Here is a 27,339-nt window from a genome sequence, read left to right as displayed (position 1 = left end):
AAAAGCCGTAGGGAGGCGCTGCCATTTCGAGTTTTGACTTCTCATTTGCTACAGAGGGAGCAGGGAATGTTGCCCTCTTGTTGTTGTTGTTGTTTTGTTTTGTTTTTGTTTTTTGGCCAGTCAGTCCTGGGGCTGGAACTCAGGGCCTGGTCACTGAGCTTTCTCAAGGCTAGTGCCCTACCACTTGAGCCACAACACCACTTCCAGCTTTTTCTGTATATGTGGTACCTAGAGCTTCATGCATGCTAGGCAAGCACTCTACCACTAGGCTACGCTCCTGCCACCCTTTTCTTGGAGATACCCTGAAATGCTTTTTTTGTGTGTGGAAACTGGAAAGCTGAGATAACCTCCTTATTGATTTTATGTGGAACACAAGAAGGGGAAGGAACCCTCCTTGAGCCTCTAATTTCAAAGGACTCACCGTCTGTGTCTTGTCCCACCTTTTTTTTTAACTTTTTTTTTTTATATATATATATCATCCTCACTTTTTGGTGTCTGCATTAGTCCCAGAACCAGTTCAACCTGGATTCTGGAAGACAGTCATACTGATAAGTGCTGAAACACAAATAAACTGTAAAATACCACGTCAAGTAAAATAAGGCAGCCACAAATCTTCATATGGTAGGACTCCTTTCCTGTGCCATGTCCAGAACGGGCAACTCGGGAGACAGAAGGTAGCTAGTGGTCCCAGTGGGAAGTGGAGATGTGAGGGCTGGTGAGGAGGGCAGAGTTTCTCTCCAAGACTAATAAATGTTCCAGAACTAGATTACTATGATGGCTGTCCAGAAAAACCTGTGACCATGTGTGCGCACTGTTGGCACAAGAAACTTGAAATGGGTGAGTCACATGCTATATTATGAAGTGGTTTTATGAAGTTCAGAAAACAGATTTTAGATAAACCTTATATGAATCTCAATGCATTTAAGAGGATCAAGAACCCCAAATTAGTAAAGTGAAATAAATTCTCAGAAAAAACAGAGCCGTGATCAAGGAAATGAAGATTGTCAAGGAAAGGATTTTCAAATGGCAGCGGGAACACTTGGTCTGACCCTGGACACAAACAAACAAAGAAAGCGAAGCTGGTGTGGTGTAAAAGCAATTTTACTCCTGACAAGCTGCCTCAGATGCTAAAACCCCCCACCCCAGGTGGACCTGCAGGTGAACCTGCAGGTTCCAGCTGCAGGTGAGAAAGAAATCAGATTGCATAGAGCAACCAGAAATCTGAAAGCGTGTGCTCCTCCGTGGACTGGAGCACAGAAGAGTCCGTGACCTCATCCCCCATCTGACCACGAGGACCTGGCTACCTGGATCTAACACTATCTGTGATCATCTGGAGATCTGTCCCCAGGGCTACACCTGCTGCTCTCAAGAGATGGAGGAGACACACAGCCTGCAAAGTAAGGATGAGTTCAAAATGGGGTCACCGAGCAGTGCAATCATTTGCAAGCCATCTTCGCTTCCCAGTACAAGAAGTTTGAGGAATTCTTCAAAGAACTCGTCGAGAATGCAGAGAATTCTCCGCATGACATGTGTGTGAAGCCCTGCGGCCACGTAGGCAGGCAGATGCGGGGCTGTTTAAAGGTGTGTCCGTGGAGTTGAGGCGTTCCCTCACGTTCACCCATGAGCGTGTGGACCGTGCCCACACAGCAGTGAAGCCTTTGGGGTGTCCCCGGAAATTAAAGCGACAGCTCACTCCTGCTTTTGTAGCAGCCTGGACTTTTGCTCAAGGCTTAGCTGTGGCGAGAGACATCGTGGGCAAAGTCTCAGTGGTGAACCCCACAGCCCAGTGTGGCCGGACACTCTTGAAGACGACCTACCGACCTATCATCCCCCTGCCGGGCTCGTGACTGCGAAGCCTCCTGACACAGCCACTGCTCAAGCAGCACCAGAGGCTGCTTGGTGAAGCCAGGGGATCTCGATTTCGAGTGGATCGACTTCATTGATGCCACGCTCTTGGTGGCAGGGGGCATTGTGTCAGTCATGGATCCTGCCGATGTGAGATCTCTGCCACCACCATGGATGCTCAGGACAACAGCGTGCAAGTGTCCCAGAAGGATCTGTGCACAGGAAGTTGGGGCAGGAGAGGGAGGCCCCTCCACTCGCCACGTGACTTCCACGATGCATCCGTCCTGACTTCCATGCAGGTTTTCCAGGGCTGTGGACCCCCAGACCCCTCCCAGCTGGACGAATTTCTTGTGCCATTTCCACAAGTGTCTCGAGTGCCCGCTTCAGACCTTATCACCCAGAGCAACGCCCACCCACAGCCGCGGGCACGGGTTTGGACTGACTGGTCACTGGTGTCAAGGAGAAACTGACGGGCCGCTGGCACCCAGCCCCCTGCCTCATTCTCTTCGGCATCTGCTTCCTAATGATGCAGAGAGAGTGGAGATAATTCCCAAAATGCTGAGATTTTTTTTTTAAGGGAGGGGGTCATTGTCAGAAAGTTAAAAGGCACTGGCTATATCATTTTTCTGCCATCCTAGTGACTTTGCTTTTTAAAGATGAAATGGCCAACAATGCAGTTTTTACTATGTGGCCACTGATTTAAAAAAAAAAGGCTGACTCTTTTCCCCCTCTTTCATTTAATGGAAAAGGGGACAGAAGGCACTCAAATATAAAGATGCTTTCTGTCCCTCTGGATCGTTAAATGTGGCTAACAGGTACTGCACTGTAGTTAGTTGTACATTTGTGACTTTACCACTATCGTTTGTTTGTTTGTTTTCTTCATTTTGTTTGTGGGTGTTTTTCCCCCAATTATGATTTTGCTTTGTTTCTTACAAGAAAACCAGGGTCCTTTCTTGGCATGTAACATGTACATATTTCTGAAATATTAAATAGCTGTACAGAAGCAGGTTTTACTTATCATGTTATCTTATAAAAAGAAAAGACCCAACAAACAGTAAAATGTCCATTTATCCCTATTATTTTACTAGCTGCCTTATCTGGAAAGAAGGGAGGTGATATGGGGTTTTTATTGTTATTAATTGAACACAGACTATGACGGTTCATGTAGGCCCTTGTATCTACAGTCTGAGCTACTTGTCAGATTGTAGTCAAACATCCATATAACAAGAAGGGTATAACTTTATCGCTGGTGACTGGAAGAGACTACAGATGGCCCATTTTGATTGAGTTGGATTACTAAGCTAAGAGCACATACAGGTGCATTTCTTAAACCTGCTTATAACTTAAAGTGTACCTCCACTGAGAAAAAGAGTCTTCACATAGAAGGCATTTGGGCTATCGCCATTATCACACAATCCTACTCTCATTTCAGAATGTTGTCGTGTTGTTTTTAAACCAGGCTAGTTAACTAACCACTGTGTAACAGTTTTCACGTCCATATCGACCTGTTTTCAATGTTTATCCCAGTGGCAGCACTGACTGACCAACAGGGTCACTTTGGTTCTCTGTTAGCAGAGTGAGGTTGATTTCAAACCTGTCCATATAAAGGAGCTGGCTACATGTGAGCCAGAATTGAGATACCGCTTTTGGGTCAGGGAACAGCCGTCAACACTCAAAGCAGTTTTGGTCTCTTATATGTGCATTTGCATTGTTTCTAGGTATTAGTTGTTTTTTTCTTTTTGTTCTGGGGTGTGTTTTTTTTCCTCCAAGAGATGTAAGATGTCTAATTGGAGTCTTTCTCTTGCCCAGCCCACTCTGGTCAGTAAAGCAAAGGACTTTCAGTGATTTGTAGGTATGTACTGCCTCTACCAGCCAATCAGCTCATTGTGGGAGGGAGAGAACAAGGTGTCCAGATTTTCTCATTTATTCCCGGGGGGAGAGGGGGAAGGCAAGTGGGAGGAGACTGAGCTGAGAAAATCCATCTTATCGCTGACCCATGGCCACTTACACAACCGGCAAAGGCCCTATCTATTGTTCTAGGCCAAAGACTGACAATCGTCTTGACCCTTTCTTTGTGTCCTTACCAAAAGACAGCTCAAAACCAGGAGAATGTAACAGATCCCTTTAAAAGGAGATTCTTCAGAAAGATTAAAATTCTGTAGGTTTCTTCTGGTCAGCCAGAACATGGAGATCCCAACCAATTTTATAGAACTAAAACAAAACAAAGCAAAACAAAAAGCCCCCAAAGAGGATGTTTTCAGTTATAAGAGTAATTCTCTATTTTTATAATGAAACGTACTTGATAGCTCAGGGTCTACATTTCATTCAGCTTTGTTTTTATTTTTAAAACACCAAATTTTGCAGAATGGCCAAAATGGAATCTTGGGGGGCTATTGTAAACAAAGGCTTGATTTTATTAGATATAGCCAGCTATTTATTGAAGCGTGATATTAATAAAATAGGCATATTCTGGAAAAATTAGTGAAATGGAGACTAAAATAATATATAAGTCAGTGAAAGGAAAGATTCTTTTTCTTTTGGGACAACAAATTCTTTTTTTTTTTTTGCCAGTCCTGGAGCTTGAACTCAGGGCTTGAGCACTGTCCTTGGACTTTCTCAAGGCTAGAGCTCTACCACTTGAGCCACAGCACCATTTCTGTGTATGTGGTACCAAGGGATCAAATCCGGGTCTTCATGCATGCTAGGCAAGCACTCTACCACTAGGCCAAACTCCTGGCCCCTGGGACAACAAATTCTTACCTATAGTAGCCAAGAGGAAAAAGGGAAGGTTTTCACAAAGCTCAGGAATGGAAGGGGAAACACAAAGGGCCAGCTAGGGAGTTCCCAACACAAATACACATTGGCAAACTGATGAAACATGAGCTCCCCAAATTTAATACAGAAACTCAACATATGACTAGCAAATAATATAGAATTAGTGAGAAAATCTTCAGTAAGGAAAAGCCCAGGACACAGGGTCTCCTCATAGAAGTGCAGCAAGTCTCTAAAGAAGAGTGAATACTCACTCCTGTCAAATTATTGCAACATATTGAAGGACATAAGTCTTCTGAAATCCTTCTATGTGGCCACAACAACACGGACAGCAAAGTCAGTCAAGGCCAATAGGCCAATCAATATTTATGGTGAGCACAGAGGCAAAAATGTTCAGAAAACACTACCTGATCAAGTCAGAACATACATAACACCACTCAGCATGGACAAGTTCGGTTTTTCCCAGGAATGCAAAGGTTGTTTTAATAGATGGTAAATCAGTCTGTGTTGCCATTGGCAGACATGGTAATACGTTCTTCCAATACCAGGTTTCCTGGACAAGGAGGTAAAAGAATCTGGAGTTGGGAGCTGGCCTGAGCGAAGTTCTCTCTCCACACTACCTACCTCAAAAACAGAATGACAGCCTGGTGCCGTGGCTCACTCTGTAATCCTAGCTACACAGGAGGGTGAGATTTGAGGATCATGGTTCAAAGCCAGCCTGGGCTTTAGTGCCCATGAAACTTTTATTTTCAATTAACCACCAGAAAATCAGAAGTGGGGCTATGCCTCAAGGAATAGTGTGTCCTTAAGCTGAAGAGCTCAGGGACAGCGCCCAGTCCAGAGCTGAAGACTCATGATCCACAAAAACCAAACCAGCCAACCAACAAACAAAAAAATAGAACAACAAATACACAGTCATGGTTCAAGTGGTGAGGCACTTGCTGAGAATGTGGCAGGTCTTGGGTCTGGCTCCTGCCAAAACTAAATCAATGAAGAATATAATCATAGGCTCATCTCAGTAGATACAGGATGAATATTTAATACCATAAAACTTTTCCTCGATCACAGCCCTAAACAAACGAGGTCTGGCAGTGCTGGGTTTCAGCACTTTCAGGCTGTGTCTGAGTAGCAGCCAGGATGTCACCCTCTCTGCCTTATCACAGAAAGTGCTGACTGGGGGCTGGGAGCGTGGCTAGAGGCAGAGTGCTGGCCTAGCATGCGTGAAGACCTGGGTTCGATTCCTAATTACCACATACACAGAAAAAGCTGGGAGTGGTGCTGTGGCTCAAGTGATAGAGCCCTAGCCTTGAGAAAGCCAAAGGACAGTGCTCAGGCTCTGAGTTCAAGCCTCAGAACTGGGGGGGGGGGGGAGTTCTGAAGGTCTGAGCTACAGTAATTAGGCAGGGAGAAAAAAAAAGATATGCAAATAGGAAGAGGGGGTGTTACACTATCCCTGCCTTCGTGTATGTTTGAATATTTTCTCAATAAGTCAGAAGCCCTATTGAGGGCCAACAAGGCCCTGGGACTGAACTCAATAGACTACAAATTCAGAATCGATATCTGAAGTCCCGTAGGGATTTTCTGCAACAGTAATGAACTTGCCAAAAAAAGATCTCATTCATCATAGCTACAAAAAACAAAACAAAAACCCCCCACAAACCTTTAGTGATAAATGAAACCAAGGGAGTAAACAACAGCTTCAATAAAAATGACACAAAGACTGAGGTCTGGAGCCATGTGACTGGACACTGCTCTAAACCACACGGACAGCCCAGAAGAGAAGACTAGCAGAGCCATGCCTCCACGTAGCACACAGCTGACAGGACACGATGGGAAGATAGAAAAGGAAGCCATCTGCACATGGCCCTATGTGCCTGTAAATGGACGAACAGACAGGGAGCCCGTGGTGTGAAACCTAGGATGCTATCCCGCGGGGGAAAATTGGGAGGTGACATTCGCCACATCATGGAAGAACCAGAGGCCTGCGAGAGAGCTGAAGCCGACGAGGAAGAGGCACGGCCTGGAGACATGAGCCCCACTGGCCGTTCTGAGCAGCCCTATGCCCGGGCCTGGGTCCACTGGGCTGTGGGCCCGAGGAATGGGGCAGCCATAAGAAACAAGATGGTAACACAACAGAAAGCAGTGTGATTCAAGGTGAGAGAGGGCTGTGAACGCCACACAAGAAAGTGGTACCTGAGCTGACACGCCCGTTAGCTTCCTCTACGCCCAGTGCAACGGACACAGGTTTGAAGACATTATGTGGCACATGACAAACACCACTTTAATGTTCAATTTACAAAGAAGCCATCTAAACGTGGATGGTTATAATGACAAGCTAGGAGCTATGCTCGAGACGGGGAGGCAGCCTCTCCACCCGACCCGTGGCCTCCGCCACGCCAGACCTTGTGTGAAGAGACAGGGCAGAGCGCCAAAGCCTGCCCCCACTGAGGAAATCTGTCTCCCCCTGACAAGGTTGCTAGGGCAGATCCAGGGACAGTCCCTCTCATGACGCCATCAGCACAGCACTCAGGCCCAAAGGCAAGATAAAAGGAAGGTGGGTGGAACCAGGCCCGAGGCCCCTTCCCGATGGCACTCTTGGTGAAGGCCGACGCCCAGCAGGCCAGGCCCTGGCTGGGCCTGCTCAGGGTGAGGCCCCTGGGCACCCAAGCAGCGCCCAGCCCCGGGGCAGTGCTGCCCTTCGAGGCCATCCCCCAGTGCCCAGGCAACAAGTGGCTGAGGCTGCTGCACATCTGGAGAGCCCAGGGCCACGAGAACAAGCACCTGGACATGCACCGCGTGTTCCAGGAGCTGGGGCCCATCTTCAGGCAAGTGCTTCTCCTGCCCTGCGGGCGCCCAGGCTGGCCAGGCTCAAGACCCGCCTCGCCCCGCCCCCCACGGGCCTCCCCAGCCTGCCCTGAGGAAGGGAGGGGCAGGGCAGCGGGGGCCTGCGTCTCTGCCATGGACACAGAGAAGCAGAGCTGGAGGCAGAGCTGGAGCAGAGACCGGCAGTGGGAGAGGCCCAGCTGGCCGTGTGGGAGGGCCGGGGCCGGGCCAGGAGGCAGGGGCACCACAGCAGAGGGCCCGGAAGGACGGGGTGGTGTCCAGAGGGCCCTGTGTGTCCCCAGGTACGAAGTGGGCAGTAGACAAGTGGTGTCCGTGATGCTGCCAGAGGACGTGGAGAAGCTGTACCACGTGGAGTGTCCCAACCCTCAGCGGCAGCTGATGGAGCCCTGGGTGGCCTACAGAGAGCATCGCGGGCAGACGCGTGGCGTGTTCCTGCTGTGAGAAGCCCTGGGGAGGATGGGGGAGGAGGGTCGGGTAGACTGAGGGTGGGAGGTGAGACGGAGCAGACCAGGAGGGTGTGTGGGTGGAGGCGGGGTGGGCGCCCGGCCCCATGGGTACAGTCCTGGCACCTGGGCAGGTGAGAGGAGGAGCAGTGAGCAGGGCATGGAACGAGCCCCTGCTCAGTACCCGACACAGTGGGCATTTTCTCCTCTGAGTGAAACTGACTCAAGGAATGGGAGCCACTGGCCCAGAGCTCCTGGCCAGGGGTGCAAGTCCACCCCCCCCGTCCTGGCAGGGGTGCAGGTCCCCACGTCCAGTCTGCTAGAAATGAGACAGCCTTCCCTTTGGCTGTTGATTCTGGGAGTGCAGGGGAGGAATTGGGAGGCCATGCGGGCACTGGGCAGTAGGGTGGACACCTGGAAGGGGTGCTGGTGAGCTCTAAGGAGGTGGTGCCTGGCAGGAAGCACGGCCCAGGCCGTCTCTCTGGAGAGCTGCCCTGGACAGCTGTCTAGAGAAACAGTCCCAGGATCTGGGCCTTCACTGAAGGGACCCAGAGGGGGGCCAGGTGCAAAGGGCCCCTGGGAGAGCGTGCCCTGTGCATCCGAGGCAGCGGAGCACGGTGTGCGGCCGGTGCCGAGGCCCCACGTGTTTCTGGGTGTGTTCTGGCTGGCATTTCTGTGGGAACTCCATGAGGTCGTTCATGTGGCTGTGCACACGGGCGAAGGCATGATCGCACATGAGCTCCACATGCATGCCTGTGTACACAGTTACACCTGTGTGCATGGATACTCTCTGCCTGTAAGCATACATGTGAAGCACATGAGGTCGAAACATGTGTTTTAAGTCCTGTGTGGACACGTGTGTGTGCATGCGTGTGTGTGTGCGCGCGTGCGGGCGTGACTGCAGTGGCACACTAGCTATAGAAACAGGTAATGTTCCTGCCGGTGGGCTCAGCGTGTGCATCCTGCCTGCTGTTCTCTGGAGCTTCTCCATGGGGCCTCCATCTGCCCTGGGTGCTGTGGCAGGGCAGGCTTGCTGTCTGGTCTGCAGAAGATGGGAACCCTTCCCTGGCAGGGCCTCTGCAGTGCAGAGGCGCCCATGTGAGGCAGAGCGGGGGGAGAGGGGGCTCCGTGTGTGCACTGCACCGGGCCTGTGTGTTCACGGGGAGGAAGTAGCCAGTACATACAGGTGGACCTCCATCCACCCCATCCTCTACTTCAGGGACCCAGAGGCCACGCTGGGAGGAAAGGGTACCAGCAGGACAGGGGCACTGCCACTTGAACTCTGCTCCCTGCCCTTCAGGAATGGGCCCAAGTGGCGCGTCTACCGACTGCAGATGAACAGAAACATGCTGTCACCCCAGGCCATCCAGAGGCTGAGCCCCATGGTGGACACAGTGGCAAGGGACTTCTTGGCATCCTTGCAGAAGAAGGCGCTGCAGTCTGCCGGGGAGAGCTTCAGCCTGGACATTCACCCCAGCATCTCCTACTTTGCCATGGAAGGTGGGAGGCCGGGGGAGGCTTGGCCCCGGGCCATGTACTATGGCAGTGGGGAATGGGCCCTCGGCCTAGAGCTGCCTTGGGCTCAGGGGTTGCCTTGTCTCTGCAGCCATCTTCTTTCTGCTCTTTGGGCAGCGGCTGGGGCTGTTTGGAGATAGCCCCAGCCCTGACAGCCTGAAAACAATCTGGGTCATGGAGGACCTTCTGAACTCCACTGGGAAGCTCATGTTTCTGCCCAGGAGAATGTCTCGCTGGACCAATGCCCCCATGTGGAAGGAGCACTTTGAGGCCTGGGACTTCCTCTCCCAGTTTGGTAAGCTCCAGGGACCCTGCAGGGCAGCAGGGCAGAGGCACAGTGGTTCCCCAGTTTCCCTCTGCCTGGGGACTCACTGGGTCATGCTAGAGCATGGCCTCCTCTTGGTCCTTCTGGAGGGCTGGCCTTTGAGGCTAGAGCTGCACCAACCCAAAGGTGCTGGGCAAGGAGAAGGGAGACGTCGAAGTGCTGTGGTGGTGGGGTGACAGAGGATAAAGGAGAAGAGCCCCCAAACCAAGGCCTGAGGCTGTCCCCTTGCCTGCAGTCCACAAGTCCACCCAGAAGGCCTATCAGGAGTTCTCCCGTGGAAGCTCAGCGGACGGCATTGTATCCCAGCTGCTGCAGCAGGGAAACCTGCCACTCGACATCATCCAGGCCAACACTCTGGAGCTCACTTTGGGCGGCGTGGACACGGTCAGGCTGTCGTGCCCCAGCCATCAAGCCAGACGCTCACCCCATCCCCTGACGCTGTCACCCACTCAAGACTCCTCCCTCCAGCTCTGGCCCTCCATTTTGAGCCGCAGAAGACTTGAAAAGAGGGAGCAGGGGAGCTGCCTGGGTGGGAGGCTGAATCCCTTGCCTCCCCTGTGAGCCAAAGCAGTCCAGACAGATGGCTATGCCAGCATGAGGCCGGGGCCAGGTCATGTCCCTGAGGAGGAGAGCCAACCACAGCTTGGGGAAGCTTCCTGGTGGAGGAGACTCCAGCTGATTCAGCAGGAGCTGATAGATGAGGGCCTTGAAAGCAGAAAGGAAAGTACAAGAGCCCCAGACCATCCAGTGAGCCAGGATCTGGGACAACAGCAAAGCGGAGGGAGGCAGGGGGACATGGAGGCTGAGAAGCAGGCAGGTTTGGGGCCTCATCAGAATGGGTCTCTGCCCCAGGTCCGCAGACTATGCTACAGGAAGTGAGCTGTGGGACACAAGGTCGGAGTGGCTCTCTGATGTGCCCTCGGGACCCTTGGGATAAGGGAGAGCTGAGGAGGCCATGACTCAGCCCACGCCCAAGGTTCCTGACCTCTCCCTGAGGCCTTTTGGACTCCACAAGGCTCAGCCCTCAGCCTAGGGTCTCTCCGTGAGTCAGCCCTGAGGGATCTGAGGCACCAGTTCAGGTTGAATCCGTGAGGTCCGCCAAGCAGACATGGCATCCGAGCCCGGGATGGCTCTGAGTGGTGCTGACCGTTAGCCCCTAGGGGCACCAGAAGCTTCCCCACACTGAAGTTGACTCTTGACCTCCCGGGCCCTCTTCCCCGAGCATGGCCTGGTATGTTTCTCCACCAGGACTAGAACTCTTCAAGGCATGCTCTGGTGTCTAGTTGTAGATGCCAACTCTGTCTCCCTCCACATGACATCCATTTTCCCTTTCCTAAAGCCTTCCTGTGAGGAGGCCCAGGACAGGGCCTGGTGAGGAATGCAGGGACCTTTCCCTTGGGGTGCAGGGCACAGAGTTTAGGCAGACATTCGGGCCTGTAGATTAGGAGGTCCTGGGTGCACCCTGCTCCCTGCATGCCCTTCCCTGGGGTAAGACTCCTGCGATGGCTGTCCTGGGGCTGGGGTGTGTGGCTGGAGCCCAGGCCTGAGCCTTCCCCATGTGGCCACTACAGATTGTCCTTCCCCTGCTGATGACATTCTTTGAGCTGGCACGGAACCCGGACGTGCAGCAGGCCCTTCGACAGGAGAGCCTGGCGGCCGAGGCCAGCGTCTCTGAGAATCCCCAGAGGGCCATCATGGAGCTGCCCCTGCTGCGGGCCACTCTCAAGGAGACACTGAGGTAGTGCGTCCCTCCCTGCCCGGTGATCCTGGCCCCTGTGGTCTCCAGAGGAGAAGACAGAGCTGGGGCAGAGGACAGCACTGCCAGGCGACCTGCCAGGGGCCCTCTCCCCTCCCCTTCCCGAGGGGAGGCGCTGGCCCCTACTAACCCATTGCTGCATCAGGCACCCACACCCAGCGCCTTGGCTTGGGGAGGGTGGGGGGAATGGGGTGTCCTAGAGGGAACGCAGCCCTTTCCGACTGCTGTCCCACTGGCAGACTTTACCCTGTTGGTGTCATTCTGGAGCGAATCCTGGAGTCAGATGTGGTGCTTCAGAACTACCACGTCCCAGCTGGGGTGAGTGTGCCCGCATCGGCTCCCCATCCATGGGTGGGGAGTATTCCAGATGGCTGCCACTCCTCCCCATCCATCTCCATGCAGACCATAGTCAACATTCTTCTGTACTCCCTGGGCCGGAACCCCGCCATCTTCAGGAGCCCGGAGCGCTACAACCCGCAGCGCTGGCTGGACGAGCGCCTGCGCTTCTGCCACCTGTCCTTCGGCTACGGGGTGCGCCAGTGCCTGGGGCGGCGCCTGGCCGAGGTGGAGATGCTGCTGCTGCTTCACCACGTGAGCCGGGGGGCGGGGCCCGGGGCGGAGCCTGCGGAGGAACAGGGCCCGGGCGGGCGGGGCCTGCGGAGGAACAGGGCCCGGGTGGGCGGGGCCTGCGGTAGAGCAGGGCCAGGGTGGGCGTGGCCCCGGGAGGGGCGGGGCTTCCCAAATAGGGGGTGGGCTGATGGCTGCTTTGAGAATAGGGCTCTGCCTCTGTCCTAGGTGCTGAAGTCCTTCCGGCTGGAGACTCTTCAGCAAGAGGATATAACCATGGCCTATAACTTCATTTTGCGGCCTATTTCCTTTCCCCTCATCATCTTCCAGCCTCTAGCTAGTGCTTCTTCTTACCAGACACCTGCCTCCCATCCCCTGTCCTCATTCCATCCCTGACACTGCTTCCAGCAATTTCCCGCAAGAAGTGAGACCGCAGCACCCGCCAGGCTCCTCTCGTGGCAGCCAGCGCAGCTGGATTCAGGCAGGGATCCAGGAACCTTGGCTGTGTTCTGTCCTGAATACTTCTCCAGCAAGAATTCTGGAGGTGCTTGGCACTTGTGGCTTACGCCTGTAATCCTAGCTACTCAGGAGGTTGAAATCAAAGCCAGCCAGGGTACTAAAACCTGTGAGACTCCTATCTCCAATTAACTCCCAGAAAACTGGAAGTGGTGCTGTGGTTCAAGTAGTAGAGCACTAGCCTTGAGCTGAAGAGCTCAAGGACAGCACCCAGGACCCAGAGTTCAAGCCCAACTGACATAAATAAATAAATAAATAAATAAATAAATAAATAAATTCATTCTCTTCTGGGACACTGTGCCCATCTCTCCCAGCAAGCCTCTCACGTTGTCATCCATGGGCCTCACCTCGAGCTGTGCCTCCTGTCCAGTCTCATGCACCTCTGCCAACATCTTTCTGATTTCTCCTCCTGAACTGTGTGATTTGTTTGGGATTTTGGAAGAGGAACAAAGCGTCTGTGAGCTAGGGCCTGCTTTCTCAAGGCACCCAAGCATGTAATGGCTTCCTGACATCATCAGCGCCGAAGGGACCATGCATGCAGAGCAGAGTTCAGGGCTCATCTCTCACCTGCATGGCCAACAGCAGGGTCTGGACAGAACTGACCCTGCTGTCACTGTAGTCTTTGCAGGCCCCAGAGGCCCTCTCCCCATCTCCTGTGCTTGAGATGTCCAGGGTGAGGGCAGGTGTGAGAACCAAGGAGAGAGTTCCTCACCCCTCTTCTTTGAGACCCTAGAATCAGCAAACCTGGGTAATACGGTGGGCCTGGGGAGGGCAAACTCAAGCAAATCCAGAGGCATGTTTTAGTAAACTACAGCCAAGCCCTTGTCTGAAAACTGGACAATGAGAGAGTCTGGAATGTGGTCCTTCTTCTAGCTGCTAGATCTGCTTCTGTCACTACATGCTTGCTTAAATGGGGAGGTAGCAGCTCCTGTGTTAATGACCTTATGACCAAGGAGAACTGAGAAGTTTCCAGTGTCATTATGCTGTCCAAAGACTCTAACACTCATCCCTGCTATGGTAGAAAAACTGTTTTGTTTTGTTTGTTTTCTGTCTCCGTGACTGATGGTCTTGCTGCTCATCGAGTATACTGCATTGGACCACTGAGAACTGCTTCCTGCACTGGCAGGCTCAGAGCTGGGCTCACACTTTCTGAGAGAGCTTCTGCACTCACGTCCTCCGAGCGACACAGGAACCCTGAGGCGGGCTGCCTCTGCCCTCACAGTGGCTGCAGCTCCACCACACCCATTTCTCATCACGTCCTGAGTGCTCTCCAGCCCCAGGACCACTGTGGTAGAAACGGACACACATAGACACTACAAAGGTTCACACTGATGTTGCCAGGAAGAAAGACGAAAGTGCCTTCCTCACAAAGGAGTCTCTGGAAGGCAGGAGACCCGCCCGTGAAGTGCTGAGAGAAAAACTATAGTGTCTCTGCTTGTCGCTGCCCAAAGCTCTGTGCACAGCTCCCAAGCCTGGTGAGCCAGAAGCAAGTGGGCCTGGGAGAGGGGCTGCCCTAGCCCCTGTCCTCTTTGTCTCTGTCACTTCCTGGCTATGAAGGCTCTCTGCCTCGCCACACTCTTCTGCCTCACATCATTCAGTCTGCCTGGAAGAAATGACTTCTTCCCTTGGCTTTCACCGCCCAGCACCTGTCATCCTGGCAGCTGGCATGCCTGGGGGCAGTGTGAGGTCCCCCAGTCTGAGGTATTTCCCTACCCTCTGAGATCACATGCACTTCTGCGGTCACACCTTTCCCCTGTATCGTCTCTCACTTCCCACCAAAGCTCTCTTGCTGCTCGACTCCATCTTGGGCAGCAGGAGTCTGCTCTTTCCACACACAATAACCGCTCTTCTGAACTGCGTGGAGTTTCCTTTCGGCAGACCTTGCACACACATTAAGTCAATGGCTCACAGGTCTAGAAGCAATGCATCATCATGATCCATATCACAGACTGAAGCCTCTGGGTCGGGAAGCCTCCACCCTCCCTGGGCATCCTTGCCCTCACTGCGTGGGGTTTGCCAGAGTGGGGACTTCTGGAGGACAGCCACACGTGGCCTGGCTCCCCTCTCTGCACTAGGGGTGGGGCCGGGTCTTGATTGTTCACAGTGAGGACTGCTGCTCCTTGCTGGGCAGGCCAAGCCTGTGTTCAGAACCTGGCTTATCTGTGGGGTTCTCCTGAAGTCCCCAAGTCAGTGTGACTGGAGGCATCCCTCACATCCCTCACACAGTAAGAAGTCCACACTTCCTCTTGACTTCTCAAGAAGGCTCTGTGTGCGGATGGCTGACCTGGCATATGCTGTTCCAGGTGTGTGAACGCGAATGGACCCCTGAGCGTGCATGCACCCACACACACACTCACACACACACACTCACACACACACACACACACACACACACACACACGCACGCACCAAAAGGTGGACACCGTGACTCCCTCCTGTATTCCCAGTTACTTGGGAGGTGAAGACCAGGAGTCTCTCAGTTCCAGGGGGGCATAATTAGGGAGATCCCATGTTAACAACTATTCTTAGGAGAGGATACAGGGGCTCAATGGCTTCGTGCATATGATCATATAAAATAATGGTTATTGAAATCAATTCCAAGAAATGGAAACAAGAGGTTTTGTATTTTACTTTTTTATTTTTGTTGGTCTCGGGGCTTGAACTCTGAGTCTTGGCACTATCCCTGAGCTCTTCAACTCAAGGCTACCACCCTTCCCCTGGGCCTGAGCCTGGGCCTTGTCCCTGAGCTCTTCAGCACAAGTCTTCAGCCCCACTCCTTGAGCCACTGCACCACTTCCAATTTTTTCTGGTGGTTCATTGGAGATCAGAGTCTCATAGACTTTAGTGCCTGGGCTGACTTTGAACCTTGATCCTCAAATCTCACCCTCCTGAGTAGCTAGGATGACAGGAGTGAGCCACTGCCCCTGGCTTTTATTTTACTTTTTGTGGGTTTTTTTCCTGTTTCCCCCTCTTTTTTTAAATCATTGTTTTTTATTTCTGTACTTTGTCTTGTATGTAAGTTTACCTGATCTGGGGAGGAGAAGGGGAAGCACAGAAAAGGGAGGACAATGGCTGAACCAATTCAGCAGTGAAACTCACTAGACGCTGTGTTGAAAATGAACTAGACAACTTGTGTGGGCTGCTCTCCCACTCACATCTTAGAGACCGCCCTGACCTGTCAGTATGATTCTTGATGCTAGGCACAGAATAAAACTCTGTTTAACTTCCGCTTTTGTGTCAGACTCGTTCCTTTGATCACGGACCCTAATATTGGGGGACTGGACCCTAACACTCACCACCTGATTTATGCCACTGTGAGCCCACTGGACATCTTTATAATAAACATTTTAAAAATTAAAAGAAAAGCCAGGCACTGGTGACTAACTCCTGTAATCCAACCTACTCAGGAGAAGGCTGAAATCTGAGGGTGAAGCCTGAAGCCAGCCCAGGAAGGAAAAGTCCACGAGACTCACTCTATCTCCAATCAGCTACTCAAAAAGACTGGAAGTGGGGCTGTGGCTGAGGTGGTAGAGTGCTAGCCTTGAACACAAAGGCTCAGGGACAGTGTCAAGGCCCAGAGTTCAAGCTCCACAACCCACCCAAAAAAAAAGGAAAAAAAAAGAAAAAAGAAAGAAAATAAAAAAGAGCAAACAAACCAAACCAAACCAAAAAAAACCTGTGTGTGGGGAAGGGTTACTGGAGGAGACATGACCAGTAGTCCTAAGGGAGGGCCTGGAGAGGAGGGGCCAGGAGTCCTGAAGGCCTGAGCTGGAGCCCTGGGGAGAGCCTGGACAATGGACAACAAAGGCCTCCCCCCAAGGGCTACCACAGGAAACTGCCCTGCTGCCCTGCCCACCTGCTCAGACTGGGCCTTCTAGAACAGTCTGTGGAGGGCACTACCAGGTTGAGTTCTGAGCAGCCAGCCTAGAGACTAGGTCAACACTGAGGGTGAAGGTTCCAGAAGGGCATGGAGGTTCCAGGATAGAAGACTTCAGGATCCCATCCTGGGAAGGTTCCAGGAGGGCTTTCAGGGCCCACAGTGGCCCTGCTGGGCGGACGAGGCACTGATGGAAGGGGCTGGGGCCTCAAGGACTCGGTGACAGCGGTAGTGTTGGAAAAAGGCCTGAGACTCCTGTCCTCATGGAGGCTCCCACTGCCCTAAAGTAGGGGATGGGAAGGGTTGGCCCAGTTGGGCTCCAAGCTAGCACAGCCTGGTCCACCTGCCACCCCAAGTACCTTTTCCTAAACTGCTCGTGAGTATACCTTGCTCGTGTTAGATGACAAAGCTGAGCCTGAGCGATCAACAAGTGCACAGTAGAGCCTGTTCCGCAGACCTGTCGTGGGGCCTGCTGTGGAAAGGGATGTCCCCAAACCCTCCTTGGCGAACGCGAAGAGAAGGAAGTGGGTTCTGTGTGCAGGAGAGTGAAGTGGCAATCTGGGGGCTCCTTTATGGTTGACGCTGGGAGTCTGACGGTGAGGCAGAGCACCTTGCCCTGGACGAGCACTCTGGCACCTCAGTAGGGACTCAAACCTGCCGGGGTGGTGGCAGCATCACTGGTCCTGCTTCCGGTGCTGTCTTTGGGGTGTGAACTCACCTAGGGCTAACCCAGGGTCATTGGAAGGCTTGGCTGGAATTGGGGTGAGCTGATCTATTATCAGGGGTATGTCAGGGCAGCTGGGGAGGACAGGTCCATGTGGGGTGTTCGTGAACAGAGAGGGCGTCAGGAGGAGGAAGCCTTCCTCATCAGGAACAGGTCTGAGTGGCTGTCCAGAGAAACCCAGCAGAATCCTGGGGGATAGCTTGCTTTCCTGAGAGGGTGTGGCCGACCTCCCAGGGAGGGGTGGGCCTGCGTCCTGGGAAGGGTAGGCCTGCCAAGCTGCCTGGAGTCCCAATGGTGCTGGCTGTTCTCCAGGGAGCAGGTCTCCAGAGATGCTGTTGGGGGGGGAACGGAGGGGAAGGGGCGGTTTTCTCTTCCTCGGGGCCTTTCATGGGCCATGCCTCAGCTCCTCCGCTCACACGGGTCCCCCAGTACTGATCCTCACCCTCTGAAATATCTCCCAGTCTTTTTTTTTTTAACACTTTGTCACCCTACCTGAGCAATCAGAGGGGAAGGAGCCAGTGTGTCTCTCTGGCGCCAGCCTGATTAGCCCTTCTGTGTCTTCTAGAACTGACAGCATGTTCGCAGTGACTGGCCACCCTCGCCAGTGTGTGGAGACCATGCTGTTACCTTCCCGTGCAGGCCAGCCTGCTGCGTGGAGCGGAGGCAGAGTGAATTGGCAGCTGCACCCGGTGTCTGTGAGGGCGTCAAGTTCTGGACCATGGGCTGGACCTGCTCTTGACCTCCACACTGGCTGTGTGCTGGCCTGGTGCTGGGCCAGCCTGTCCCAAGCCCATTCCCTACCCGAGAGACCCATAGCTCAGTGCTCCCTGGAGAAGAGAAGAAAGCAAGGCCTGTGTATTCAGGCTGAGGTTCCCCGTGCACACCTAGGCCACTCAGAGTGCTGCCAGGGCCAGTGCCCACCCCACACCAAACAGCCCGCCACTGCTGTCCTGGGCATACTCCAGCCCCACGTGGGGGGGAGTGGACACTGCTGGGAAGGAGGCCACTCGTCCCAGCAGGCTGTGGAACCACCAACCGCTTATTAGTCGAACACTTGACTGGAGAGAACTGTCTGAGGACAGAGAAGAGTGAAGAAAAAAAAAAAAGGCAGAGACCTATGTGTGCCTCCTTCAGACCTGGATGGATACCCTGTCCTGCAGTCCCCTACCACTGTGAGGCGGCCAGACCCCCGCCCCGGGATCTCGATCACCTCTGGCCCCCTGCAAATGTATCTTGCCATCATCTGCAAATAGCTCCCTGGAACCGGGCCACATACAAGCCTCCAAGCTCTGTAACCGTCAGAACTGCTGTCTTCAAGTCCTTCTCCCGTCCAGGCTGAGCCCTACGATGCCAAGACCCACCTGAAGGCCCGAGTCATGACTCCATCCTTCAGTGTTCACCTGGAGGATGAGGATGAGCACTCCCTTCAGACCCTGGGTGCCCCCCCCCCCGGCTCTTGGGCCCCTAGGTGCTGTCCTGTGCACTGAGGAGGAGGGGCTCTGGGCTGGCCGACCTCAGGGTAGGTGACCTGCACAGCTCCGCTCAGCCGGCCCTGCCTGGGCCTGAGCACTGCACTAAAGGAAGGGAAGGGGCCCGTGAAGGGGGGCTGACCCAGGATTCTTTTGTTAGGCAGAGGGAAGAGTGCCATCCGACTCCAGAGCTGGAAATGCCCAGCCACGCTGACTAGCCAGGGAGGTGGACATCAGGTGGAATGGCACAAGAGTGGACCCCAAGCCCAGGAGACGGGAGATAGAAGGCAGCCTGGCAGAGCAGGAGGCTCCTGGAAGCTGCCCTTGGGGACTGAGGGTGGGGACAGCGTGGGCCCCTGTGGTGCTGAGCAGGATGTGAAGACACCACAGGGCTGACATTCATGTAAGGTGGGTATTTAAATCACTGTGCTACCCTGGATGCAGGCCTATAACTCCACCTACTCAGGAATCTCAGATCTGAGGTTCAGGGGTTTGAGACTCCTGGGGGCAGAAAAGTCTGTGGGAGGGCCAGGAGCGTGGCCTAGTGGTAGAGTGCTTGCCTAGCAAGCGTGAATGAAACCCTGGGTTCAATTCCCTGCTACCACATATATAGAAAAGGCCGGAAGTGGTGCTGAGGCTCAAGTGGTAGAGCTCTAGCCTTGAGAAAGCCAAGGACAGTGCTCAGGCCCTGAGCTCAAGCCCAGGACTGGCAAAAAAAAGAGAGAGAGAAAAGTCTGTGGGATAGTCAGAGGCCCTGTCTTCTGACCAGAAAGACCAAACCTGGATGAGAACCATGGCCAGCTAGGCGTGAAAAGCCCAAGGAGAGACCGAGGTCCCGAGTCCCAGCCCCGGCGCTGGCACTAGAAGGAATACACAGACAGAAGCTCTTCGCGCTGCGCTCCGCTGGGAGAAGGCGAGCGCCAGGGAGGCGGCCCGGACGGGTCCGGAGGGAAACCATCGCTCCGACCCACGGAGGGACGAGGACGCAGCCCGGCCCAGCCCCTCAGGCCGGGGAGGAGCTGCCCAGGGCCTGGCCGGGAACCTTCCAGAAGGAGGGCAGGGCCTGGAGGGGGCGGTGCCCGGGGCGCGCAGTGCGCAGGCCCCGCCGGACACTCGCCACGGACCCCGGCCCTGACCCCGACCAGTCCTGACCGACGCGGTCCACGGCCTGCCAGGGACCAGAGGACGGACGGACGGACGGACGAGCGAGCGAGCGAGAGAGCGGCAGATGCGGGTGGGCGACCCAGGCTGGAGACCCAACAAGGGGCGCGGGGACCCCGGAGAGGTGGGGAGACCGGGAAGGCGGGGACCCCGGGGAGGTGGGGAGACCGGGGAGGTGGGGAGGCGGGGAGGCGGAGACCCCGGGGAGGTGGGGACCCCGGAGAGGTGGGGAGACGGGGACCCCCGGGGAGGCGGGTACCCCGGGGAGGTGGGGACCCCGGAGAGGTGGGGAGACCGGGGAGACGGAGACCCGGGGGCGGCGGGGAGGCGGGGACCTCCGGGGAGGCGGAGAGAACGGGAAGGCGGGGACCCCGGGGAGGTGGGGAGGCGGGGACCCCCGGGGAGGCGGGGACCCCGGAGAGGTGGGGACCCCGGGGAGGTGGGGAGACCGGGGAGGCGGGGAGGTGGGGACCCCGGGGAGGCGGGGAGACCGGGGAGGTGGGGAGGCGGGGACCACGGGGAGGCGGGGAGACCGGGGAGGCGAGGACCCTGGGGAGATGGGGAGGCGGGGACCCCGGGGAGGCGGGGACCCTGGGGAGGTGGGGAGGCGGGGACCCCGGGGAGGCGGGGAGACCGGGGAGGCGGGGACCCTGGGGAGGCGGGGACCCCGGGGAGGCGGGGACCCCGGGGAGGTGGGGAGACCGGGGAGGCGGGGACCCTGGGGAGGTGGGGAGGCGGGGACCCCGGGGAGGCGGGGAGACCGGGGAGGCGGGGACCCTGGGGAGGTGGGGAGGCGGGGACCCCGGGGAGGCGGAGACTCCGGGGAGACCGGGGAGGTGGGGAGGTGGGGAGGCGGGGACCCCGGGGGCGGCCCAGACCCCCGAGGACCCTGAGGGCAGAGCTGACCCCCGCGCCTCCTCAGGGACAGGCCACCATGGAGCGCGTGACCCTGCTGGCCGTCCTGCTGGCCGTGGGCCTGCCGCTGGGTGAGTCGGGCTGCGGGGCGGCGGGGCGGCCGTTGGAACGGGGCGGGACGCAGGGCGCCGCCGGGGAGCCTGGCGTGGAGCGGGGCGGGGCCGGGCGGGGCAGGGCCCAACGCGGCCCGCCGGGGAAGACCGGGAAGACGGGGAAGACGCGGGGCGGGGCGCGCGGCGGGGGCTGGACAGGACCCCCCACTCCCCCCCCACGCGCCCCGCTGCCCCCCACTCCCCCCCCGCCCCACGCGCCCCGCTGCTCCCCACTCACCCCCAACAACGCGCCCCGCTGCCCCCCACTCCCCCCACCCACACGCCCCGCTGCCCCCCACTCCCCCCCCCCGCCCCACGCGCCCCGCTGCTCCCCACTCACCCCCAACAACGCGTCCCGCTGCCCCCCACTCCCCCCAACAACGCGCCCCGCTGCCCACCACTCCCCCCCACGCGCCCCGCTGCCCCCCACTCACCCCCAACAACGCGCCCCGCTGCCCCCCACTCCCCCCTACGCGCCCCGCTGCTCCCCACTCACCCCCAACAACGCGCCCCACTGCCCCCCACTCCCCCCCACGCGCCCCGCTGCCCCCCACTCTCCCCCAACAACGCGCCCCACTGCCCCCCACTCCCCCCCACGCGCCCCGCTGCCCCCCACTCCCCCCCACGCGCCCCGCTGCCCCCCACTCTCCCCCAACAACGCGCCCCACTGCCCCCCACTCCCCCCCACGTGCCCCACTGACCCACACTCCCCCCACCCACGCACCCCACTGCCCCCCACTCCCCCCCACGCGCCCCGCTGCCCCCACCCACGCGCCCCACTGTCCCCCACTCCCCACGCGCCCCGCTGACCCACACTCCCCCCCACCCACGCACCCCACTGCCCCCTACTCCCCCCCACGCGCCCCGCTGCCCCCACCCACGCGCCCCACTGCCCCCCACTCCCCCCCACGCGCCCCGCTGACCCACACTCCCCCCCACCCACGCGCCCCACTGCCCCCCACTCCCCCCCACGCGCCCCGCTGACCCACACTCCCCCTCGCCCCCCTCGCCCCGCTGCCCCCCACTCCCCCTCGCCCCACGCGCCCCGCTGACCCCCACTCCCCCCACCCACGCGCTCCACTGCCCCCCACTCCCCCATCCACGCGCCCCGCTGACCCCCCACCCATGCGCCCCGCTGACCCCCCACTCCCCCCCACCCTCGGCCCCACGCGCCCCGCTGCCCCCCTTGTACCAATGCTTGGCTGCAGGCCGGGCCGTGGTGTGCCACGTGTGCGAGCTGGAGAATAGCTTCTCGTGCTTGAACCCACGGAACTGCACGGTCGGGGAAAGCAACTGCATGATTGTTGCCATGAGTGAGTGTGCAGGGGTGGGGGAGTGGGGGAGGGAGGAGAGGGGGAGGGGCAAGGGAGGGGGAGGAGGGAAGGGGGAAGAAGGGGGAGGGGGAGGGGGAGGTGTCTCGCGGCTGCCTGGTGGCTGTGAAGTGAGCTCTTCAGGAGCCAGGGGCGGCTAACACCTCGGTGGAGAAAAACAGATACAAAGTGGCCTTCGTGCAGATCTGAGGGTCACGGTTCCAAGCCAGCCCGGGCAAGAAAATCTCTGTGATTCTTAGTTCCAGTTAACCAGCGGGAAGCTGGCAGTGACGGTGTGGGTCAAGTGGTAAGGAGCCCCAGTCTTGAGCAGAAAGCTAAGGGAGGCTATGAGCCCCTCAAAAAAAGGAGTGGCCTTTGGGAGGAGTCCCGAAGGCTGGGCGAGCGCCTGGCGGCAGCCGGTCCCACCCCAGCCGCTCACAGGGCCAACTGGAGGCTCCCAGTGGAGCCAGCCAGCAGCAGGCTTCCGGTGGGTCTCACCTGTCTTCCCAGCTACAAAGGAGGCCTGGCGGGCAGCGTCTCCATCTCACACTGGCCCTGAGAACCACACAAAGTCCCTCTGGAAAATAGCTACTGACTTGAGTGGTAGAACACTTTCTAACAACCATAGATCCCGCTGTATCACTGCAAGCAGTGTCAAGATAGCTTTGACTAGAGATTTTTGAGGTTTGGATCCAGACTGAATGTTTGCCTTCATAAACTTGTAGCTCAAATGCTCTGTCCTCCCTAATTCCCAACAGAGGTTTTGGGTGTGGGAAGAGTGCCCCAAAAGGGAATCAGATGATCTGTACCATTCTCTGCACCACAGTCAGAGTCAGTCCCCAGTCACACCCTGGGCCTCTGTGCTCCAGGAAGTGTGTGGGGTGCAGAAGCAGAGGGCAGGGGCAGTTCACCCCACTGAACCTTAGAACTTCATTAAAAAAAATGACTCAGAACAGGGGAAGTGCTAGGACCAGGCCCACCTAGAGCTAAGCCCTGAGAGGCCAGCACGAAGCCCTGAGCGAGCCCAGAGCCCATCCCGACCCCGTGTGTTTGTGCTCATGGGCTTGAGCCAGGCCTGTGTTGAAGAAGATGGAAGTGCATGGCACTTTTGTGTTGAGACTCACATCCGGGGTCTGAGGTCAGCCAGGACCGGGGCACCTGGCGGTCACACTGCAACGCCCATACCAGCTTTTGTGCTGAGACTCACATCCGGGGTCTGAGGTCAGCCAGGACCGGGGCACCTGGCGGTCACACTGCAACGCCCATACCAGCTCTGCCCCTTCCACCCGCTCTGCCCGCAGGGGTGGCTGGGAATGCAGAGCCTGCTCCTCCCATGCCTGGTAGTGGCTCTGCTTTTGGCCCCACCCCACTCCACCCTAGTGGTCAGCTGGCAGGACCCTGGAGTGCAGGCTTGGCTACAGATAAAAAGGCAGTCGGGGAGGGGGCAGCGTGCCTGAGCTTTGGGCTCCCATGGTTTTCTTCTTGCTTTCCTATTAGAAATTTTCCCACGTTTCTACATCGTTTCAAAGCAGTGTGTCTCTGCTTGTCCGGTAATGGAGCTCGATCTCATCTTGACGACAGCTCAAGCAGGAAGAGCTATGTATAAGGTTTATACCATTGACCACCCCATGCCCTTTCTGTATATCCGGTGCTGCACTGAGGACCTTTGCAATGAGGACGGGCCAGCTGCTAGCATAGTAGCCACCTACCGGGAGCAGACTGGGGGAGCCAGCCAGGAGGGGCACCACCATCCCTGGCTCCCCACTCTCTGGGGGCTGCACGCCGCCTCTGTCTTTGCTGACCTGGTTTGATGGAAGCCACAGAAAGGCTGCTGCGGCACCTTACCCGTGAACTCCCTGGCACCTGCTGATTAAATTTGTTTCCAAGGGTTACCTCTGGGTCTGGCTGCAAAGGCTTTTGGAGGCAGGGAGGGAGGGGGCCATGTGGCAGTCAAGTCCCCCAGATCCTCAGCTTGTTCAGAGCAAGTCTCATTCCTGGCTGCAGTCTCTGAAATCAGGCCTTCCCCAGGACATCTTTGCCTCTCCACCCACCCATGAAAATGTGCTGGGTGCTTTTCGCTAGGGGAGGGCCTGATGTCCGTGAGCAGGGTGGCTGAGCAGGGGTCTCATGCCTCAGGCTGGATAGATCATCTATATTTAAAAACTTGAGTTCATCCATAGATCTGGAACTTGAGAAGTCTGGGACCAAGGGACCGCCAAGTCAGAGTCAGGTGAGGGCGGGGCCTCAGAATGGCCATCCTGCCTGCCGGCGTGGCTGGCCCAGGCTCTTCAGGAAGGCCAACATCTCCCAAAGGTGAGTGCAAAGTAACTGGGTTGTGAAGCTGGGCCCCACTCATGCTTCAAAGCACTCACTGAAGACCGGACGTGTCCCCGAACTCGTCAGCTCTCTCCCAGGCCGGCTCTCACTCTCACAGGTCACCTGCTGCTGGGGGTGGCCCTGTGGGAGGGGTGGCCCTGTGGGAGGGCTCACCACAGCTCCTGACACATTGCACTTGGGCGTCCAGCTCCCAAGCCATGAGAAATAGCTGTGTGCTGGGTAAGCCGGCTGATCTGGTGGATTGTGATGGGAGCCCAAAAAGGACATGGAACACAGGATGACCACATAGTGTGGTATTAATGTGCAAGTTGGGGAGCTTAAGGACAGAAAATTCTCGAAACAAATGGCCTAAAAGGTAGGCGGGGCACAGTGAGAAGCGTGCTTGTTTTTGGAGATTCTCCCCATCCCCCGCAGTCCCACTGTTTCTGCTAATGTGGATGAATCTGCTGAATGGGCCGATGGGTTGCAGGAAGAAGGTTCTGGGGCTTGACTCTCCTGGCTAGATCTTGTCCCCAGCGCCCTCTCCACACTTCTCTCTGCTTCCGGGCTACCATGAGGGAAGCAGCCTCTTTCTCGACCAGGGACTCCTAGCCACCCCAGGCAGCACACCCCAGCCTCTGGCCACAGCGCCAGCCGGGGGTTGGCAGGTCTGAGACGGAGCTAGAGTAAACCTCCACTCCCTTAAGTGGTGTGTCACAGTGACAAAAAAAAAAAAAACCACAAAAATCTAGCGTATGAGACCCCAGGGGGCTAATGCATGGGTGAAGCACAGGGGGACAGCTGGGAGTCTGGTCCCACCCCACTCAGGTACCACCGCAGATCCACCTACCCCTCTGTGTTTGGCCCAGGTAACACTCTGAAAGCCATGCTTCTGTGGTGCCAGCAGGTGGTGCCAAACGGAGCCTGGGTACTGGGGACCAGGACCTGTCCCCCAGGGTAACTGACTCTACAGGCTTCCCCAGGCAGTGACCACACCCCCAGCACATGCTCCTGGCCCACCTCTAGCATCCCTGGCTAGCTAGATGGCCCACGGGTTGGCCAGAGCTGCGGAGGAGGACATGCAGAGCTGTCCCCAGTGCCCCCAAAGGCTGCTAGGAGCTGGAAAGGAGGAAGCCTGGACGCCCATGCGTACCCAGTGACCTCTTTGCTTCTGTAAAATACCAGGTGTTCGACAGGCAGAGCACCGATGTTCCTGGCTCCAGCTGGCCACACTTGCTGGAACTGGTAGAGCTGGCCAGCCCAGGAACCAGAAAGCACTGTGTCCTCCTCTCCTGCTCTCTCTCCATGGAGGGGGCGGCCAAGACATGCCTGAGCAGGCAGCTGCCAGGGCAACCACCTGGGCATTGGATGAGCTGGAACCATAGTTACCCCAGGACTGGCTATGCCAGCTGCCAGCCACCCCTGCCATTACAAAGCTGGGAAGAGGCAGGCAGGGCAGGCCCTGTGTGAGAAGAAAGATGGGGGAAGGAGAGCAAGTTGCCCCGGGGTCAGACATGCCCAGGGCATCCTGGACCCTCTGCTCAGCACCCATGGCCACTGAACCCACAGCTGAGGAGAGGCCCTTGGAGGTCCTGAGTCCTCTGTCTCTCCTAAGTCCTATTTGAAGAGTCTCTGTGGTCTAGGCCAGGGCCTGTGTGATCAGAGTCAGGCCCGGGGTAGGCCCGCCTCTAGGTTCAAGCTTTATCTAGAAGTTGGGGATCCACTATAGAATCATAAACGACAGCAGGAGTTGTGGCCTTCGCTCCATTGTACCAGCATCTTATCCCTGTAGACAACCATTTCTGAGTCTTCTGCTTGCTGCTGGGGAGATAGAGTGCTGAGGGCAGGGCAAGCCACCGCCATGGCGTCGCTGGCAGCTGGGTTGGCAGCTCTCGCCAGGCCCAGCTATCTGGCCATGACAATGGGTTCTCCCCAGCATTCACCACACCTGCATGGCTTGTCCTCTGGATGTAGAGCTCGCCTCACCTCCTGCAATGCCCTCACTCCCCATCCCCCTGTTGTCCTTCCTGGACCCACAGCATTAAGATGAGCTGCAACTGAATGCCAGCCACCCAGAGCTCTGCCCCCTCCACAGAGCCAACAAGGAATTCTAGGTACAGAAGTTTGTGTTTCCTCCTCCCCGATTGCGTTCTTCAAGTCGTTATGGGCTCGTGGACACTCCATGGGTACCCAGTCATAACTCAGGAAGTGCTCAGGCCGCCCAACCGTGACCACCGGAAAGCTTTCAGCTGCCCGTATATAATGCTTGAACAAACCCTATCTTTTTTTTTTTTTTTTGTCCATCGTGGGACTTGAACTTTCAGCTCAAGGCTACTGCCCTACCCCTTGAGCCACAGCCCCACTTCTGATTTTCTGGTGGTTACTTGGAGATCAGAGTCTCACGGACTTTAGTGCCTGGGCTGGCTTTGAACCTTGATCCTCAGATCTCAGCCTCCTGAGTAGCTAGGATTACAGGTGTGAGCCACCTCGCCTGGCCAAACACTGTTTTTAAAAATCATTTAATTTGTTTTTAGTGTAGAGGATCAAACCCAGGGACAAGAACATATAAATGCCCTATCGCTGAGCTGCACCCCAAGCCCTTCCTTTTTCAAGACAGTGTCTCTCTGTGTAGGCCATGAACTTGACCTGAGCCACCTCCACCTCCTGAGTGCTGAGATTACAGGTGTGTACCACCGCACCCATCATTTACCCTTTTCCTAATTGTTGGTCCCCCTGGAGGCTCTACAACCTGTCTGATGTCTGATAAACACCGTGGGGCCCACGCACACAGGAATGTCATCCCGTCACAGAGCAGAAGGAGGTGCCGCCTCACGCTGCAGCATGGCGTGCTTCAGCAGAGGCCTAGCAACAGGGGCCTCCACCCCCACGGAA

The 27,339-nt window shown here is 56.5% G+C and overlaps 2 protein-coding genes and 1 pseudogene across 3 annotated transcripts; all 3 read left to right on the top strand.

Moving 5' to 3' along the window:
• Window positions 1-800: 800 nt before the first annotated feature.
• Window positions 801-5,257, top strand: LOC150059319 (glypican-4-like; annotated as a pseudogene).
• A 1,946-nt stretch (window positions 5,258-7,203) lies between these two features.
• On the top strand, window positions 7,204-19,049 carry LOC150059318 (cytochrome P450 11B2, mitochondrial-like). Its single transcript, XM_090338785.1, has 12 exons — window positions 7,204-7,442; window positions 7,743-7,898; window positions 9,205-9,404; window positions 9,511-9,714; window positions 9,980-10,128; window positions 11,316-11,482; window positions 11,740-11,818; window positions 11,903-12,091; window positions 12,296-12,444; window positions 17,750-17,879; window positions 18,519-18,621; window positions 18,814-19,049. The coding sequence occupies exons 1-12, from the start codon at window positions 7,204-7,206 to the stop codon at window positions 19,047-19,049; spliced, it is 2,001 nt and encodes a 666-aa protein (XP_090194911.1).
• Window positions 19,050-19,771: 722 nt separating this feature from the next.
• On the top strand, window positions 19,772-24,023 carry Gml (glycosylphosphatidylinositol anchored molecule like). Of its 2 annotated transcripts, none has more exons than XM_090338749.1 (4): window positions 19,772-19,887; window positions 20,737-20,800; window positions 22,030-22,134; window positions 23,629-24,023. In XM_090338749.1, exons 1-4 carry the CDS (start codon window positions 19,882-19,884, stop codon window positions 23,940-23,942), a joined length of 489 nt encoding a protein of 162 aa, XP_090194875.1. In that variant the 5' UTR covers window positions 19,772-19,881; the 3' UTR covers window positions 23,943-24,023. The 2 variants fall into 2 exon arrangements, with proteins under 2 accessions (XP_090194875.1, XP_090194874.1); XM_090338748.1 differs by having other exon boundaries at window positions 19,772-19,938.
• The last annotated feature ends 3,316 nt before the right edge of the window (window positions 24,024-27,339 follow it).

The sequence above is a fragment of the Megascapheus bottae genome, chromosome 9 (genome assembly GCF_031878675.1).
Source record: "Megascapheus bottae isolate mThoBot1 chromosome 9, mThoBot2.hap1, whole genome shotgun sequence".
Lineage (NCBI taxonomy): Eukaryota > Metazoa > Chordata > Mammalia > Rodentia > Geomyidae > Megascapheus > Megascapheus bottae.
This window is presented reverse-complemented; position numbering and strand designations above follow the sequence as displayed.